Genomic DNA, 19,612 nt, shown 5'->3' with positions numbered 1-19,612 from the left:
ATAGCAGTGGTCTATAATGGGAAAGTCACCATCACTTGCATCACCGTCACCTTAATAAAAGAAAGACACAAATTTCGAGAGCTAGCAGACGAGTTTTTCCTGCTCAACTTGAATTTATTGGGAAAGCTAAATCTCAAAACCGAAATTTGTGAACTTGGTGAGAGAGGAGGAAGTGTTTGAAAGTTACATTGATCTTTGGCTTTTTTATTATTGACATTTAGGTGTCAAAACGTGGTCTTTTTCTATTTAACGGTTACCTGAAGGCTAAGTCGAATACCTCTCAGAAATCTCGATAGTTTCAGTTTGAATAGTAACCTTGAGAACGCAGCGTTATAATTATACCCGTAACTTTTCTTTTATGGTTAATGACATTTCATTTTCCGATATTAAGTTGTTTGTTCTTAGGGCAGTTTTAGGTGAATTGCTCGGTTCTTGCTGCTGTCTCCTCTGCTAAATTGAAATAGAATTTGCTGTTGTATTTTTTCTGTCAAAGAATTAAATTCTTCTACTGACGTTATCTGCAAAGACAGTGGTCATGATAACAGATCTAAAATTTGATGCAGTAAAATTAAAATGAAAGAATAGTTTTTATGTAATCCTTGTGATTTATTTGATAGAGTGGTAAAACACGAGGTTAGTCAAGCTGCAGCTGCTGATTTGATGAATTTGGTCTCTTTCTGGGGTATCATTTTTTTCTGAAATTGGTGGAACTTTGAATTTTCATTCTTTCTACTGGTCATAAGTGAAAATACTGGTAAAGGTAAAAATGTTTGCAGCTGAATTGACTCTAGTGTAAGCTAACATATTGCTGTTACGTTTTGGTGGCTACTAGCGAGATCAATGTAAATTGATAAAAGTGATAAAATAGAGTTCAGTCACCTGTGAACGCATTTATCTCGTGAAAAGACGTTGAGAGTGAGAAATTTTATGAACAAAATTGTTTTAATTTTTTTTAATGAGATAGAAGCGTTCATTTCCAAGCTAGCATACTCTCGAAAACTATTTATACCATCCTCTTAAGAATATACAGTGATTGAAGCATAATTTGGTCTTTGAGATCATTCTTTTACATTTTATATTTGATGAAATATTATGACGGTGTCGTTCTCTTAGTATGACAGTTTTAGAAGTTTTTTGAATGCGATTTTTTTTGCAGTCATGGTAATTAAAAATTGAATATATTTGTTGACAATATGATTTGGTGAGCTGGTCGAGGTATCTTTAATTCTCCTGTACTGATCTATTTTCATTTTATGATATTGTGCTTGTATAAGTAATTGTGCGTGAGTTGTGTCAAGTTTTTGCTCAACAATGAAGAATTTAGCAAAAAAGCTATGTTAACTGATTTATTATTTCTCAGTTACACATTAATCTGTGATCAGTTCTGAAACTGTACTTGAACGGGCAAAGGTTTACTTATCCTGGCTTCTGTTGAGTGATAAGTACATTTATCTAAAAATGAGTAGTTTATATTACAGTGGGGACTAGCAGAGTCGCGAGTGTACCTGGTTATGATTCTGGGAAGCGCATTACTCCTTCTAGCCATCTGCTGTCTAGTCTACTGTACATTCATACTCGTCACAGGTAAACACATTCCTCATTCACATTTCATGTCATCTCACGCATGGAATTTTGCAGCTAGTCAATGGAACGAATTCGTATCTCGGAAGCGGATAACCTTGTGTATGATATTGAGTGATCAAAATGGCTCATTAGATCTCTAAAAACACTTATTTAAAACCAAACTTTATCTAATGTACAAAAGCAATCATCTTCTAATGCCTGAACATCATTTATCATTTCTTCATATATACAGCAACTGGAATTTTGTGGTTTTCAAAGGTATTGTTCTGCAATTGGTCAGTGGGCTTGTTCCCCCCCCCCCCAAAGTTGTGGAAGAATCATCGTCGATGCGCTACGCTTTTAATTGCTTGCTGTTTTAAATTGCTTTTGTTTCAATGAAGGCTTTCGTTTCTTTTCGCGCAGTAGTAGGGGTACTACCCTTGTTAACAAAAGTATACGCTCCGCTCGATATTTATTAGGAATTGATATTGGGACACTGTCTTATTAGACTCGAAGAATAGTGATCTTCCGGTTTTTATAAAGGGTGGAGGAGTTTTTATTTACGAATAGAAGATGAGCGTCTTTTTACGACTCAAAGAGAAATAGAGGAATTTTTATGACAGAAAGTATATATTTTTATATCGATAATTTAGTGTAATTAAATTACCATCGAAAAAAGTTAAAGTTCTCAAACTGCGTAACAAAAGAGAAGAGCAGGGGGTAAAAGCGTACATTTTTATTTCTAGCATGTTTCTGAAAGAGATCGGCAGAGAAGAGAGAGTTACGCGGAAGTTTTTGCTTGGTGAGAAAGTTTTGTTCACATCTCACGTTAATTTATTTTATCCCGAATTGGTTCAAGTGGCCTAAAGTAGTGGCTTTCAAACTATTTAAAAGTGATTGTGAGCGAAAGAGAACCAAAGGCATTGTAGCTTTGTGGTAAAAGATGTCCGACTGGCAGATCCTCGAGATCCGTTTTTTTGGCTTATAAAACATTTTTAGGCCACACCCTGTATAAATTAAATTGCCCGTGCCTGTCATTTGAGAGCAATTCATCCCAAATTAGTCAGTTTGCGTTTTTAAAAAAAATATTTTTTTGCCTTTCTTGGTGTTTAATGTTATGTGACTTTTCTTGTTTCTCGTTTTCTAAGTATTTATGGTTGATTTGCTTGTATCTTAGGTAATAGGATATATTGAACAGAATTGGTATGAAAAGGTCGGTTGACAGTTTTTGTTGTGAACTGCAACATCTGAGAACAAGGGGGCTCGGTAATGTGCGTTCTTCATTGTCTGTCAAATGAAAAGATGTTCAAAAGTTCTTGTTTGAGAATGAAAAAAAGAAACAATTTTTCTAAAAGAACTCAATAATACCATGCCGCATGAGAACGCACATGAGAGCTGACTTTAGTAAGACTATGAGACAATACAAACAACAAAATAAACAGGAACAATATTTACGGCAAAAACTATTTAATTCTATAAGCACTTGGTAACAACGTTAAAATACCATCAGATAAAACCTCAACAGAAAACGGTGACTTCTTTTAACCTAGAAAGCAGATAGGGCCTGTTCTTAGCGGGAGTCGGTAACAAGTCGGCCAACAGAAAAAACGGCAGTGAAGTTCAAAAACCATTGAATTTTTTTGAAACAAAATGTATTAAAAATTCATAAACCATTATATTATAACTAATAAATTCTAGATGGAATTACATATAACATATATAGATACTCAAATGTTTACAAACCATTTTAAAAAATACCGTCTTAAAGCCATTAGAAATAGTCAGCTAGTAACTGAGTATTGTATAATATTTCAGTTGTTATTTATTAGTACCATTAGCTACCAACTAATGTTATTTACTTATCAATAGGAAGCTAATGAGACATGTCATCAATAAGAATGTTTCTTACGTCTGCAAGAAAACAAAAAATATACACAAGAACCAGAATTTCATTAATTGCGACAGAAAAGTTTTGAAGCCATTAAAAATAAACTATTCAGTAAAAACTTTTGTACCTTTTCAATTGAGCTTTTCAACACCTTTGAGATCTGTCCATATTGTGGTAATCATATAATCCTACTTCATAAAAGATAGACATTATGAACAAATATACAATAATAATTTCAAGAACGCGTAGTATCGAAAACTTAATATTGATTAGAAAGCATTAAAATAGCTCAATAGGGTGCCAGGAAAGAAGTCATTGAGACCTGTCAATAATCGGAATAATTCATCTATCTCCAAAAGGGACAACAATTAACCCAACAACCAAAATTTGATTTAAAAGTCAGAGAAGAAGATCTTGAAGCCATTTAAACCATAAACCATTCGCTGAAATTTTTAATGATTTTAATTGAGCGGATATTCAATGTCAATTGGAACTTTGAATTTTGTGGTAATGTGACAAGACTACAAAAAAGAACAAAAATGAGGATTTTTTTTGAAAACTAGTACTATCAAAGTAATAATAGCAATACTCCACAAAACTCCGAAAAGTGCAACAAATCCGAAAAGTGCAACAAAATTTGTTGGAAGTTTTCAAAAGAAGTGTCGAAACCCTAAAAAGCTTTCCCTGAAAACTAAACTTCTGTTCATTGGGCCTAATTTGAACTTCAATATTGTAATTTGTCAATGTAGTTAATGGAATTTTAATTTAAAAACTCTTCCATAGTGGATATGCAAAAAAACAGTAAGTTCTGAAGTTGTTTAAAGAACAGCGCTCCTATTATTCCAATTTTCTGAATGTAGAACTCCCGGTGAGACCATAATAGACTTTTTATTGCTGCTGTCCATTTTGAATGCGCAATGTTTAACAATTTCGCGTAAAATATAGGTTTTAAACTAGAATTGATACAAACAACTGAACAGGAGTTGAGCATATAGTTTTTCCCCCGCCAGGGTCAGAACAAAGAAATTTAGATTTCAGATTGTTTCTTAAGATTGTGCTTCTATATTTAGATTGCAGTGTTGTTTTTATTGTGTTTGTTTGTTTCTTAACTTGTATATATTATATGAATTTTTGAAGTTATTCAGAAGAACAATTGGCTGCGATTTAAGTCAGGCTTTACTTCAGTTCGGTTCCCAGTTTTAGGCGTCTGTTTTTGTCTTCAAACAAAAGTTTCTTCGCTGCGTTTGTTTTTCTATTTCACAGCCTTTTCATTATTTTGCGTGAGATCTTTTTGACTTCTCTTGTCTGGTTGCTTTATTCGCTCGTTCTGCTCAACGTGCCTTTAATGTGATGTAAAAAGAAATCGAGAAGGAACAGAGTCAATGTCGAAAACGAAAATAAAAAATGGAGACGGGATAATCTATAAAGTCCAATTTTGGATGCCCGGCATTTAAAATTAGTCCTTATTAGTCTGTTATCAGGTCTAATGCTGATGATAATAGTCCCTGTATCTTTATTAAGAACCATGATTATGCTTAACTACCCTACTAAATTATCCAATCTAAATAGCACGCACTTCAATTTTTTTTGGTATAATCATTTTTACTGTTTTTGTTGGGATTTTGAGAACCATTGGTGGCTATCCGTTTGTTTTGGTAGTGAATAGAGGGGTTATGTTTCTTTTAATGTTTTGTGATTTGAAATTAAATTTAGCGTTGACGTATTTTTCTTTGCGAGTAAATTTTTGATTGCTTTTTTTTTCGTTGGCTCTTCTTTATTACTGCAAAGGAACTGGTTTGGGTTTGACATTGTCTTGATTGCAAAAATCACCTGTTTTTTTGTAATTTTTAAGTTTTTTTAAAAAAATCATGGTCTTTCACGTGTGGTAGAACTATTTATGAATGGCAGGTTTGCTTGACGAACTATAGCTAAACGTATGCTGGGTAACACTAATTGTGCTTTAATCCAGCAAATACAACTACGGTTTTTTCAGGGAACTGACTATCAGTGGAATCAATATCCTGCTTTGATTTGTTTCAGGAAAACGGTATGCCATGTTTTTCTTGTTCAATACCTCGATTGGGCTCATTTATCCCATTTTGATTATCACTATCACTCCGAAACAGAAGCTTGAAACAATAGTGTTTTTCACTGTAAAATTCCTCAATAAAGTTTTTTTTAGTTTTCCAGTGCGAAAGTAGTGTTTGAAAAATTTTCAGAGAATCTTCTTTTGTCCACTGGGAGCAATTACCTGATATACTTAATAAAGCGCCTGTTTCTGAAGAGAATTTTTGAGATCTTTCAAACTTTATTTTTCATTGGAATTACTTTTGCAAGGTTTAGAAAATCAAAAAGCTCGCACGATCCTTACTAGAGGTATCTACGGTCTCCACGAAAACCCATAGAGCTTAGCTCGGTGTATTCAACTGCTTCTCCGACTCCTTAGCCGTAGTGGCGTACCATGTCAAAAAGACGTCGGAGCGTTTACTTTTGGTAACGAGTGTATTTGAGTGTTTATTATAGTGCTGCTTTTTCATCAGACATCGCTTTGATCGCTTATGTCTCATTTTTGACGCATGTCTTATGAGTACGGTATTTACATATTTGTGTTTGTTTCAACCAGGTCGAGAGTGTTGTTCAATTTCCAAGTCAAGAGAGCAGGCAAGGAAGAGACTCTACCTCTTACAGAGTGATGCAGAAGACACGATTGATGGTCAACATAACCTCTTCAGTGTGGGAGATTACGACGAGGATGATGCAAAAGTTAACATGCCGTTCCTACAAAGAAAGTGAGGGACAGTGCTTGGAAGATATAGATGTTTCATTCAATAATAAGCAGTCAAAACAGTCCCGTCAAAGCTGCGATCCACCCACTGTGCCCGCAAAACAAATAGCAACAATCATCGCACTGTTTTGTTTTGCAATGTTTTTCTTGAGCCCGCAGTTACCACTATGCGATTGCTAACAAACTCATGTGCATTAAACTACTCATAAGTTTATATATTGGACAATTAGCAATTTTTATTTTCCTTGAAATTGGCTACTTTCGGGACGGTCTGCTTTCAATACTTATAATGTAACGCGTGATTTTTGAGCTTATACTTTCTGCTGTGTAAATTGGTTTCACAGAAGTTGACACAACAAAAAATGAGGGACCAATTTATACTTCCATTTTCCAAGTTAACTGTGCTGTGAATTGTTAGTTTTTACTATTTGTGATATATCGAAGCGTTGAATCACAATTCAACAGTTATTTATTATCAATAATAGGGAAATAGAATGTTGCGTGCAGCGCTATTAGGTGGTATGCTTGTGATCAGTTCATTTGGGTCAAATCATGCCGCATGTCAAAAACCTATTTTTTTTTACAAAAAGGTGGGGCGACAAGTTATTGAGAATCTTGATGATAATAAGGCTCAGTAAGTTGTATATCTACTATGGTCAACCCTGTTCTTAATGTGTAATGATCAACAAAGAGGCTCGGTAATGTTCCGACCCCGCTCATCAACATTTTTGATTTAACTGTCTTCCAAATGATGAGATAGAAAACTTTATCTCGAAAATAACTGGTGCAGAAATGAAATACATTTCTTTAAGCTCAAAACATTAAATTAATTAAACAATGCCGCTTTGAGGTCACATGAGATATACCATTAACAAGACAACGAGACAAACAAAACCAAACATTAATTACGACCAAAACTCAAATTATATTAAAAACCCTTGACAGAGTCAAATTAGCATCTCATGTTGTAATTAACTCGACAAGATTTAGACCTGACCTTGATGAGACTAGGTAAGAAGTAGACAAAAAGAACAAAGGGAAAAGTTCAAAAAGTTATATCCTTTAAAACAGAAAGACTTAAATGTCATGGAAACCATTAGCTATCAACTGAAATATTAGGATGAGTTAAGTTATAACTCTAAAAGAAACAATGAGACCTCTGAATGTTCAGATTATGTCTTGCAACTAAAGACTTAAATATCACGGAAACCATTAGCTATCAACTGAAATATTAGGATGAGTTAAGTTATAACTCTAAAAGAAACAATGAGACCTCTGAATGTTCAGATTATGTCCTGCAACTAAAAGAGAACAACAAATACTGAAAGCAATTAAAAATTTAATAAAAATTGTTAAAAATCAGTGTTTAAGCCCTTAAAATTTTAAGCTGTTAATAAAACTAAAATTACATCTATATATATATATATATAATTTTGGTTTTATTAACTGCTTAAAATTTTAAGGGCCTAAACACTGATTTTTAACCATTTTTATTAAATTTTTAATTGCTTTCAGTATTTGTTGTTCTCTTTAAGTTGTAAGACATAATCTGAACATTCAGAGGTCTCATTGTTTCTTTTAGAGTTATAACTTAACTCATCCTAATATTTCAGTTGAAAGCTGATGATTATATATATATATATATATATATATATATATATATATATATATATATAATTCGGCCTCCATTAAACGCCATTGGGACTTGTATTTTGTTTGCTAATGTGACAAGGCATCAAAAATTAAACTGAAACTCAAAAGGTTAGTTCACCAATAAAATTATGCAACGAGCCATTGTTGAGCCTAAGCAACAAGTTAACGGAAATAAGAAAATAATAAATAGCGGGAAATGATAAAAAAAAGATATTTTTGAATAAACAAATTCAAAGTCATGAAGGCCATTGGCTATGGAAATGAACAATTCAATAGGTTCATTTATACCTCCATAGGAAGCTTGACACGTGTGATTACCGAGAATTTATAATACGGCTACAAAAAGAACGAAGATTATAGGCAAAAGTTGAAAAATCATTTGAATTTTGCTAGAAAAATGTCGAAGCCGTTAAAACTTAACCTATTCGCTTAAAAACTCAGATTTGGTCAACTGTGCCATCTTTCAACACCGCTGTTGTGATGTGTTCTGTCATCAGCGCACAAATCTGTCAAAACAATAAAAACAATATACAAAGATTAAAAAATGAACAATTGTACAAAATTAAAATTTTCAATCTCTTAATCTCAAAACCAGAAATCCATTTCTGAACACATAAAATGCAGTCACGGATAATCTTCAAATCGCAAGAAAGACAAATGATGCAACCCTTCGGCTAGTAATGAGCTACAAAAAGTTGCAAAAAGTAAGAAAATATGAGAAAGAAGCTGGATAAGCTCACAATGATAACCTCTCTACTGGAACTGAGCTTCAAGTTGACGGAATTAAGATAAAAATAAGATAAAAGCTCAAAACTCGGCCACTTTTTGTTTTTAAAACCAATGTTTTCGAAAGAAATTAAAAGAATAAGCTTTCAACTTAGAAAAATAAATGGATTGACTTTTAGCTTAATATGACGCCAATATAATTTTCCAATATAGAGACTAAGTCTTAAGACTACTATGACGTAGCTCAAACCCAAGTTTAAACTTTGACCTTTTAGTGTTATTTAACTAACTCTTATTATGCCATCATTTTGTTCACACTATTACATAATTGAACTTTACTACTGAATTTCAATCAATTTTGGAAAAATCTGTCTAATATTTGCTTATATTTGAATGTAAATAAGAAGATATTAAAATTGTGACAGACAAAATAGTTGCTCGCTAATAAAAAGTTGTATTACTGAAATAAAGTTTTTACCAGAGAAGATCTTCAGCTGTCGAAGTGATTGTCGACTCACCCATTCGAAGATCCAAACCGCTAATGCTATCCAATAGTGAATAATAACAGAAAATTCGTTAAATTGTAATAGGTGCTCAGCACAATTTTCGTTCGCTAAATTGTTGAAGCTGTAATGCTGTGAACAACCATCGTTAATTCAGCAACGTATTCGTTCTTGCCAGAAAAGTTGTTATTTGAAAGAGTTTACTCGAGTAAACAAATAAATTTGATCAACTAGAATTGCTTTCAACCAAAATGAACAACCACTAGCGAATACAAAATATTTGAGCACATGACATGGTGACAGAACGGACGACAATCGACAAGATAGTGAGCCAATACCTTCAAGAAGATCCTCACCACTGTCAACTTCGGAATTGAAGGGCTAAAACGGAACCACGAGCAGTCAGTATCCATTCAAATCAGTACAGTGAGAAAGGCAGCTTGGTGGAATTGTGATTTCACGTGACCAATATCCCTGTGGCCAGAGCTGACGCTGATAGGCAGACGCAACAACATAGTGACTACAAGGGTTCGTTAGATTTCACCTTTTATGCAGTGAATTAATACAGTGCTTTTATGATAACGCCACACTTATCTGTTCCTGATTTCATTCTGTTGATTTGAATCATCAAAACTGATTTGAAACATTGATCACAGTAAGGAAATATGATTATCAGAAATAGTCAAGCTTGAAACCTTTACCTTTACTCAAATCTTGAATCTAAATAAGTCTAAGGCCATCAAAACAAGAGACGACACTAAAAATTCGTAATTCCTCGGCAAGTTGAACCACTGTCCAACCAACTCAACTACACTACAAAGCTAAAACACTTAAATTTAGAGCACATAAAATGGCACAACCTAACATTGCCTTAAAACCGTTCAGCGGTACAGATAAAGAAAGTTTTCGAGAGTTCGAGTATCTTTTAAGAAGCATTATAGGAGTTGCAGCAGTAGCAGGAGTCCAACAGGCTAACTTTTTGCAATTGCATCTGAGAGATGCAGCTCTAAGATATTTCCAGATTTTACCAGAAGCGACACGCAATGATTTAGCTCTAAGTTTAACGGCGTTAAGAAATCATTTCTGCAACCCACAGTTGCAAGAGTTACATGGAATCAAGTTAGAAAACGTTCGTTTCGACCCAAAAACTGATTCACCAGAAAATTTTCTTGTGTCCCTGCAAAATATGACTTTGAAAGTTTATCCTGATCCCATACCCGAGGCGTATCCACCCGGAGCGGATCAGGCGGCTCAAGATGCCGTAGATGCTAGAAATGATGAGAATTTACGTTTTGCACAACGAGAGAGACAAAATCAGACGAAGCGCTGTTTCAAAAAATGTATGCCTAGCTGGCTTAGAGCAAAGTTGTTGGAACAACCAGACAACACAACAGTTGAGGATTTATGCCTCTTGGCTAGGAAGCAACTGACCATCCACGATCTCTGCAAAAAAGAGGACTATATTGACGGAGCTTTTAACGAAGTGAGTCCAACAATTTCAGATAATTTGATAAATGCTTTATCAAAACTTAGCCAAACGCAGGAATCTATGGAAAATAGAATGAGCGCTTTAAGTAAGCAAGTCGAGGAGCAAAATAAACGTTTCGATGAGCAAAAATTTTCACAAAGTCAGAATTTTGGAAATCAGTTTCGGGGAAATGGTTTTAGAGGCTCAAACCGTGGACAAAGAGGTTCATATAACAACTCAAACTACCGAAGTCGAGGAAATTTTCAAGGCTATGGTAGATCGAGAGGATACAGAGGTTTCAATAACTTCAACAATCAGTTCCCATTCCCTGCTCAAAATAATTTCCAATATACTCCAAATGCTCCACAGTTTGCGCCGACAACGCCGCAAAACTTTCAACCGATCCAAGAACAACAAACAGCAAGTAATGAGCAACCAGTTGTTCAAGTTTTTCAACCAATGGAGGAAACACATGCTCCTGTTACTCAATATGCCCAAATCATTTGCCATATCTGCGGTTATCCAAATCATTTGGCAACTAATTGCTCAATGCGATCACGTGGACGCAGAGGTGGAACAAATTTTCCGTTTCAACAGTCTTCAAAAAACTAGATAAGCCACAAGTTCCATTAGATACCAGCTCATCAAATCAATCTTTACATGTAAATACTTCATTAGACTCAGACATGCAGATTGAGGATAATATTTGCGCAGTAATCCCTCTAGAAGGAGAAACTCTCTCCTATGTTAGAATAAAATTTGATAATAGTCTTCGCCGAAGAGCTTTAATTGACTCAGGATCTTGCTCAAACGCTATCCCATTATCCTTATTAAATGAGTTCGAGGAAAAACAAATTTGTTTTGAGGTAGAAACTCCCACTTATAACACTGTTAAGTTAGCTTCAAGTGCCCCAGTTGTAGTAAAACAGCAAATCAAAGTAAAATTCACCATTGGCAATCATCATTTCAGTAATAGTTTTTTAGTTCTTCCAACAATGAATACCATCATTTTAGGAAACCCTTTCTTCAAGAAAATTTTTATCGACATTAGTCCCGCTTATAATTTATTGAAATTACCTGAAATGACAATACAACTTAATGAAATAAAGCCAAAAGATAAAAAGAGGCAAACATCTAAAAAACTGAAGAAAATTTCCCTATTACTGAGTAAAAAACACGAACTACAGCCCAACTCACATCATTTGCTTGAATGTTATCTCGACAAGAGCTTTCCTAATTTAGAAAATTGCAGTGGAGTAATAATACCTTGCACTCAGTTTGAAAACGAAACGGAAATAGCTCTAACATCATCCTTGAGTACATTAGATGAAAAAAGTAGAGTTTTTATTTCAGCACTTAATATCACTGACCACAAAATAACCCTATGTGTTGATTCAAAAGTCGCCTTTTTTGAAATTTTGAATGAAAAACAAACAGAAAGGCTAGTTAATGTAGAACCTCAGCTTATTGCCTTGGCAAAAATGAAAAACCGTGATAACTTGGAAGCTGAAATTAATCAACTTGTTCAAACAAAAAACTTTCAGCCTCTGAATCAAACCAGACCAAAACCAGAATATGAAAAACTTTGGTTTCCGATCCCTGAAACCTGTGACAGTCCCAGCAAATTGTCTCCTTTGCAGCGTGATATTTTTGATCAAATTCTGCACTTTCAAAATCTTGAAAAAATTGACCCCAAGAATAACGCAAAAGATCGTGACCTTTTTCTTGAAAAGTTCGATTGGCAAAATTCTGTTTTAACCTTTGAGCAAAAATGTCAGGTAGAAGAGTTACTGGTGGAATTTTCTGATATATTTGCTAAACACCGTTTCGATGTAGGTTATAACACAGAGTTAAAGATCAAACTAACACCTGAGCATAACCTTCCTGTTTATGTTCAAAGTCCTTAAACGCCAATACACCTGAGAGATGAGCTCACAGTAGAACTTGCATTGATGCACTACTATAATTTGATCACGACTTTATCACATTCAAAGTACAGTAGTCCAATATTTGCGCAACGCAAAGATTCTGGCAAACTGAGAATTCTTATTGACTTAAGACGTATCAATCATCTCTTAAGAAATGACTATATCAATAGTAATTTTCCAATCTCAAACATGAGCGATGCTTCAAATCACTTTGCAGGGAAATCCTTATTTACAAAACTTGATTGTTCGCAGGCATACCACTGTGTTAAAATGGCGGATGATCTTTCAGTCCAACTTTTAGCCTTCAATTTTTCCTCTCGCAGCTATGCATACAAGTGTTTAGCACAAGGTCTAAGCAAGTCCGTGACAGGATTCAGTTCATTTCTCAGGCACTATTTAGATTCTTGTCTTGCAGCAAACATCTGCACTCAGTATATGGATGACATAGGAAGCGCAGTGAAAAATTTTGATGAGTTGATTCCAAGTCTTAGAAAAATATTTGAATGCATAAGAACATCAGGTCTTAAACTCTCACCAAATAAATGTACATTTGCCACACAAAAAGTCAAGTTTCTTGGAAAAATTATAACACCAGAAGGTATACAACCAGAATCCAAAAGAATCGAAAAGTTTCTCAAAACAATCAAGTTACCCCAAACACCAAAACAGGTAAAGCGTTTAGTTGGTTTTGTCCAGTTTTGGCGTGATTTTATACCCAATTTGGGAGATAAACTCATGCCCTTCTACAAGCTACTGAGAAAGGATATTGAACCTGTTTTAACAGAGGAACACGAAAAACAACTTGAAATAGTCAAAACCGATCTTGTAAAAGCAACCGATTTAACGTTAAGATTAGCTAAACCAGGAATGCAGTATGTTCTACTCTGCGATGCCAGTTGTTTTGGCACCAGTTTTGTACTGATGATTGAGGATTATGTTAAAAACAACAAAAATGAGAACAGAAAAACTTATGCGCCAGTGGCGTTTGGTTCAAAACTGTTTAATAACGCTCAGCTCAAATTCTCAGTCTACTATAAGGATTTTTTTGCACTTTATTTTGCCCTTGAGCATTTTTCTCATTATCTTTGGGGTACGGAAAAAGCTGTAATAGTCCTTACTGACAACAAAAGTTTAACCCAATTTTTCCAAGCAAAAAGTATTTCACCGTCGCTATGGAATTTTCTTGACCGCGTTTAGTCATACAATCTTGTTATCGCTCACATTCCTGGCAGAGCAAATTACGCTGCCGATTTCCTTTCGAGGTCGCAAACTGACCCATCGCAAACAATGAAACTAAAGTTGACGGATAGAATACCAATTAGAGAGATAGAAATTGAGTCAACAGCCAAAACGCCTGACGTATCACTCAGTTCATTGGCAAATATCGAGTGTTGATTTGAACAAAAAGCAAATGTCAGCATTGAAATGCTTGATAAGTCGAAGCAATCTGGAATACCAGATGGAATTTTTAAACAAATAATGAGCAAAGTTCAAAAACTGACGACGATGAGTTACAAATTTTCATTCGATTGAAACCAAAGATTCCAGAATTCAATGCAGTTTTGATACATGATCCTGCCGATTTTTTGCAAGACTTGACTGAACGCTTGAATCCTATCGACCTTAAACATGAGCAGTCATTAGATGAAGTTATAAAGCGTGCTATCTCTTGGAAACAAAATAACACTGTTGAGGATATCAAGTACGCATCATTTGCACTCAAAAAATACGCTAAGCAATTCAATAGACTAACAACTGAAAATGATGTTCTGTATCGACAGTTTTTTTATGACACTGGCAAAGTTCTCTACAACCAGTACTGCCTGCCTAAACACCTTTGGAAAGAGGTAATCTATAGATTGCTTAATTCAAAAATTGCTGGACACATAGGAATAGTTAGAACTGCTTTTGAGTTCAGAAAAAGATTTTATTTTCCTGGGTTTACAGAATATCTTCTAAATGCTGTCAAAAATTGCCTAACATGTATACAGACAAAACTCATTTCCAATAAAGCGCTAAAAACATTTTTGCAACCCTTATCATCACTACAGTCCTTTCCCGTGGACATGCTTCAAATCGACCTAGTTGGTCCACTTCGTGGAACTATTTATAAGCATGCTTTGACTGGTATTGATGTTTTTTTCTAAATACCTTTTTGCTGTACCACTCACTAATGTAAGCGCACAAAGAGTAGCACAAGAGCTCACATCAATATTTTTCCAACACAGTTATATACCGCATACGATTTTGTCAGACTTAGGCAGTAGTTTCGTATCCGATCTAATGCACGAGTTAGCACAATTGCTTGAAGTAAAGCTTAAACACGCCACACTTAAGCACGCGCAATCTCTAGGTGTTGTTGAGAGAGCACACGGAGCGCTGAAAAGAATTAAACTCAATACTAATGATCAATGGTCCAACTGGCACAAATATGTGCCTCTAGCTACCTACATTCATAATACCTTATATTATTCGTCAATAGGTTGCACACCCACATCAATTTTTCACGGTCGTGAACCGATTAAACCCTTGGATGTGAGGTTCAACAATAAAAATCTGAAAAATCTTAATCCGAAATCTGACTTTGTTATCCAATTGCAAGATGCTATGCAGCAAAAATTCTCCGAGAATAAGTCAAAATTAATACACGCTTATCATAAGTATCGAACATACTATGACGAAAAGGCACTTTCAAGCCGTCTAGCACTTAATTCGTTTTGCCTGCTACTTAACCCAAAGCTCATGAATCAATCTGACTTTGGATATAAATCAATGACTGTTTGGCTGCCGTTGTTTCGAATTGAGAGAGTACTAACAAATTCAAACTACCTGATTCGAAAGGTTGGCACTTTTTTCACACAATGCGTACACCGTATAAGACTTCGACCCTATACAACAAACGTGAAGCCATCAGATCTTGATGACATTGATCCGAACAAATTCAATCCTGATCCTCTTTTGGGAAAAAACAGACAAGAACCAGAATTGTTCGATGAACAAATTCCAAAACTGCTTGAACACCACTTTATTGACGACGTGCCACAAGAAAATCAAGAAAATCAAACAGAACAACAACCTGCAACAGTCACACTCTCTTTCCCAATAGCCGCAGCAGGAGCACTGCCTGCACCTGCTGTAGCTCCAATAGTTCCCCATGTCCCTGCTCAGCCTTTTCAACCGGCAGAAGACGCTGGCGACCTACAAGGAGAGCAGATGGCTAACATTCCAATAGAAGAAAATGACGAAGTCGTAGACAACTTTGCCGAACTTCCAGTTTTCCCAGAAGTCAATAATGAAAGTGAAACTGAACAATTTGAACAATTAAACGGCCAAAACGCAGACAGAGAGCCACAGCAAACCACGACAGAGCCCGCCAATACGCAAGAGGAAGCACAATCCGATGAGTACGAGCAAACAGAAACACCAATATCAATTAAACGTGAAACAGGACGCAATTTATTCGAAGACAATGAGAGACAATCAAAGACCCAACCTCGAAAAGTACAATTCAAAAAAGGAACACGTTCTCCACCACCTGCTAACAAGGATCACCCGCATATGGTTCGTACAATAGATGGAAAGATGTTGATTCCACCTTCGCACTTGAAGAAATCGGAAAAACAAAGTAATATTAAACAGTCATATAGAAAAAACATGGAACGTCTAATCAAAAATCCTAATGCAGCTGAATCTAGAGCAACAAAACTGGACGTCAAAAGAAGCACAGAAGTGAAAAGTCAACAATTAGGTGAAACTGATACACCTGGAACAAGTACTTCAACTCCGAGAACAGCCGCAACGGTAAAGGAACTGTCGCCGATCACAAAATTAGCAGTTGGTTGTAGAACCAGAATAAGAAAAGCAAAGGAGCAGAGTAGTTCTAACAACATGAACACACTTGAGGCAAATAAATTGCAGGTTTATTACCATACATCAGATATTCGACACTTTACAGACACAATAGTTCAAACAACTTCTAATGAAAACAAATTTCACAACCTAGAATTTTTCAATATCAATTCTTTTGATAACGTAAAAGACAAGAAGTTACGCCAAAGGATCAGTGATATCTGTTTTTGATAACCTTCAGAAGCGGTTTGTCTTTAACCTCATTGTTAGAGACAGAGTTCGAACCAGGAAGTTATTCAAACCTGATAGCAGGCTTAAACACATTAAAGTTTCACATTCAGGACAAAAATGTGGAAAGAATTGCCATGAAGCAGCTTGAATCCTACTCGGATCTAGATTGGGCTCACGTCTGCAAGATTATTCTAGGTATTTTCAGCTCATTATCATTTGAAATTCATTTCTTTGTTTGAAAAAAAAATTCTCCAATTTATTTAGTCTGCGACCTTATTTTTGCATGTAGATTCGATTCCGATAAGTTTGAACTGATTTGGAAGAACTTTTTTATGACCTTTATCTCATTGCGCTTTTTATATTCACCTATTTCTTCGAGAAATATTGCACTGTTTGCCACTAAAAACCGTCCAAATGATCACCTACAAAGCTGTAGAGAGAAAAACCGATAAGGATTGAGTATTCTGAGATGTCTTCAGTGTTTCTTCGCAAATGTGATGAGATCAAAACTGTTGAGTTCAATGAAAAATTTGAATTCATTCAATATGAGTTTCTCATAACTCAACTTTCAGTCCGAGGCACTCCTCAAACGCTTCGCAGCGCGAGGACCAATTTCTCCGTTGACTCCGGAGGAATCAAATTCACCTTCAGTACTTCAATTAAAAAAAATGATTAATTTTTCAAAAAAAAGAGTAAAAAAATAGAGAAAGACATACTCTCTTGACGGGAACTCTAGTAGGGGTTCACAATGGTAAGCATTGTAATGCTCATTGTGTTTAACATGCAGGAGAAGTGCTGGACCCCCACTTTGACTTGTTGGAGAGTGCATGTACCTCTCCCAACACGAAACAGAAGAATATTCTCAAAAGACGTAAATGTCTAGCCCCGATAGCCAAGCCAGACCAAGAATCTAAATTAATCACCAAGTTCAGTGAGCTAGAATGATCAAATGAAAGCAAAAAAAAATTTAAACTCGAACCCAATGTTCTCCTACAGGGCCTACATTATCCCGATTGTGGGTGATCTCGAAGTCATTGCATAACACATGGTATTTGAGAGCACAAAAAGATGAAAAAGCCTTGCTCTCCAGTATAAAAGTCCCTGTAACAATCCTCAATTTATTGCAGGGAGAGGATTTCATCTTCTTAGATTTTCCTGCACTCTTTGACTTCGCACCTATATAAAATGTAGAATTTTCGAAACAATGATGAATTTAAAAAAAAACATCAAGCTGATTAAACTGAACGTTTCCCCACAATCAGATAATAAATGCTAGAGAAAATACATTGTCCATGACCCTCAGCATATTTTGGTTTCCCGGCTGGTTCCGGAGTCCCGAGCTCACGAACAGAGTTGGTGTATTTAACCGCATCTTTCACAAAAGTGAAACCAAACTGTTCACACCAAGCTCTCTTGCGATTTTCCGAAACAGCCGTACAAAGAAACCGCCTTTTTTGGTTCTCCTCAGTGTAACTATGAGGACAGGTCCTGACAAACCTGAATAATCAAAGCTCAGTTTACGCAGATAGTCAACGCTTTCTCTACTTTTAGAACAATTTCCTTAACTCCTTTAATGCAGTTACTTTTTGTTATAAAATATCAACTTGAAAGAGAACTCACTCTTCTACAAGCCGAGTGAATCCCCCAAGTTTCGGTGGGTAGGACCAAGATTTTCCCGTGAACACCTCCCGGAGAGACGAACGAGTCCTCGGATGGCTAAACCCCTTGTAATGCTCGTCTCGGAGAGCTGCTTCAACTTCTGCAAGGGTGGGAACCACCGAATGATCGCTTTTTGCGACCAATTTGCCGTCTTTCTCTTCAAAAAAACGACACAAGTCGCGGAACTCCTTTCGTTTTTCATTCGTCGTAAGAATGGCGCTGTTAGTTTTGCGCGTACGCAAAAACAATATTATTGCCATAGTTAAGAACTCATCCATTCTACTCTGAAGAATATACTCCGTTGAGTTCACGTAGCCTTCTTGATCAAAAATTATAAAAACTGCACAAATTAATGCACAACTGCATATTTTGAAACTTGTTTTTCACCTTACGCCACAGTCGGCGGTACTGCTTTGAACTGAATCAATTTCCTTACAAACCTGCATAACTTGTGAACCTGATAGTTCCCACACCTAACGCCACAGTCGGCGGTACTGTTAACTGACAATAATATGATAAAAACCTGCATATCTTTTCTCTATACTAAAACCTGTAACACTTCTCATATGACTCCACTCCAGAAACACAAAGTCACAAATGTTCACATGTTTAGAAAGATGAAGCTTGCCACGTTATTCCTTAAACTCATCCTAATGTATATTCATACTGCTGGATCATCAGAAGAGCGCAACTTTGATGACGTACTCGAAAAAGGAATAATTTTCAACGAAGAAACGAAAATTCTCTTGGCTGAAAAGTTCGTCCCTGTTCAATTCATGGTTCCATTTCCATCGTACAACTTTTCCTTAAAACCAGAGTTGAATACATTACTCAGACGCTTGAATGACATGTGGAAATTACCATCAATCCAGTGTCCACTTGATTTCTCATCCAGTTTTAATGGAAATGCCTCATCTTTCAATGTTGATTGGATCTTGTCAAAGATAGAGAGAGAAGTCAATAAGTCGCGTCTCGATGTTCAACTTATTCGAAATGAAACTTCAAACTTTCTCCAAAACGGTGATGAAATCAGAGGAAAAAACAGCCGTGTTAAACGAGGAGCACACGTCGCAGTCGCCGCTATGGCTGGAATCGGGCTCTCTCTTTGGTTCTGGTGTCCTCATGGGAAATGGAGGCGGATGCGGTCTCTCTGGCATTTTTGAATCATGCCAGGACAGAGCTAAAGAGAATGCAGCTAAAATTGATCGACTATACAGTTTCACATCATCACTGACGGACTACGTAATGCAGTAAAAACTGGAACAGATGAAAAGTTTTTCTTAGTTGGGAATGAATTGAAAGAGATTAGAGAGACACAAAACCAGATGATAGAGACACAGAATATAAAATGGGCTTTCA

General features: G+C 35.8%; 1 protein-coding gene across 2 annotated transcripts in view; it reads left to right on the top strand.

Moving 5' to 3' along the window:
- The window catches only part of LOC142339606 (ectonucleotide pyrophosphatase/phosphodiesterase family member 5-like), a 33,515-nt gene extending 26,730 nt beyond the window's left edge, over positions 1-6,785 (top strand). The window contains exons 8-10 of one of the 2 annotated variants that reach the window (XM_075389762.1): positions 618-633; positions 1,479-1,584; positions 6,075-6,785. In XM_075389762.1, the coding sequence (XP_075245877.1) occupies positions 618-633; positions 1,479-1,584; positions 6,075-6,144 (192 nt within the window). In that variant the 3' untranslated portion in view covers positions 6,145-6,785. The remainder of the gene's footprint in view (positions 1-617; positions 634-1,478; positions 1,585-6,074) is intronic. The other variant, XM_075389761.1, reaches the window with a different exon arrangement.
- The last annotated feature ends 12,827 nt before the right edge of the window (positions 6,786-19,612 follow it).

This window comes from Convolutriloba macropyga, chromosome 5, assembly GCF_964194025.1.
Source record: "Convolutriloba macropyga chromosome 5, txConMacr16.3, whole genome shotgun sequence".
NCBI lineage: Eukaryota > Metazoa > Xenacoelomorpha > Acoela > Convolutidae > Convolutriloba > Convolutriloba macropyga.
The sequence above is the reverse complement of the archived record's forward strand: the minus strand, read 5'-3'. Positions and strand labels throughout refer to the sequence as shown.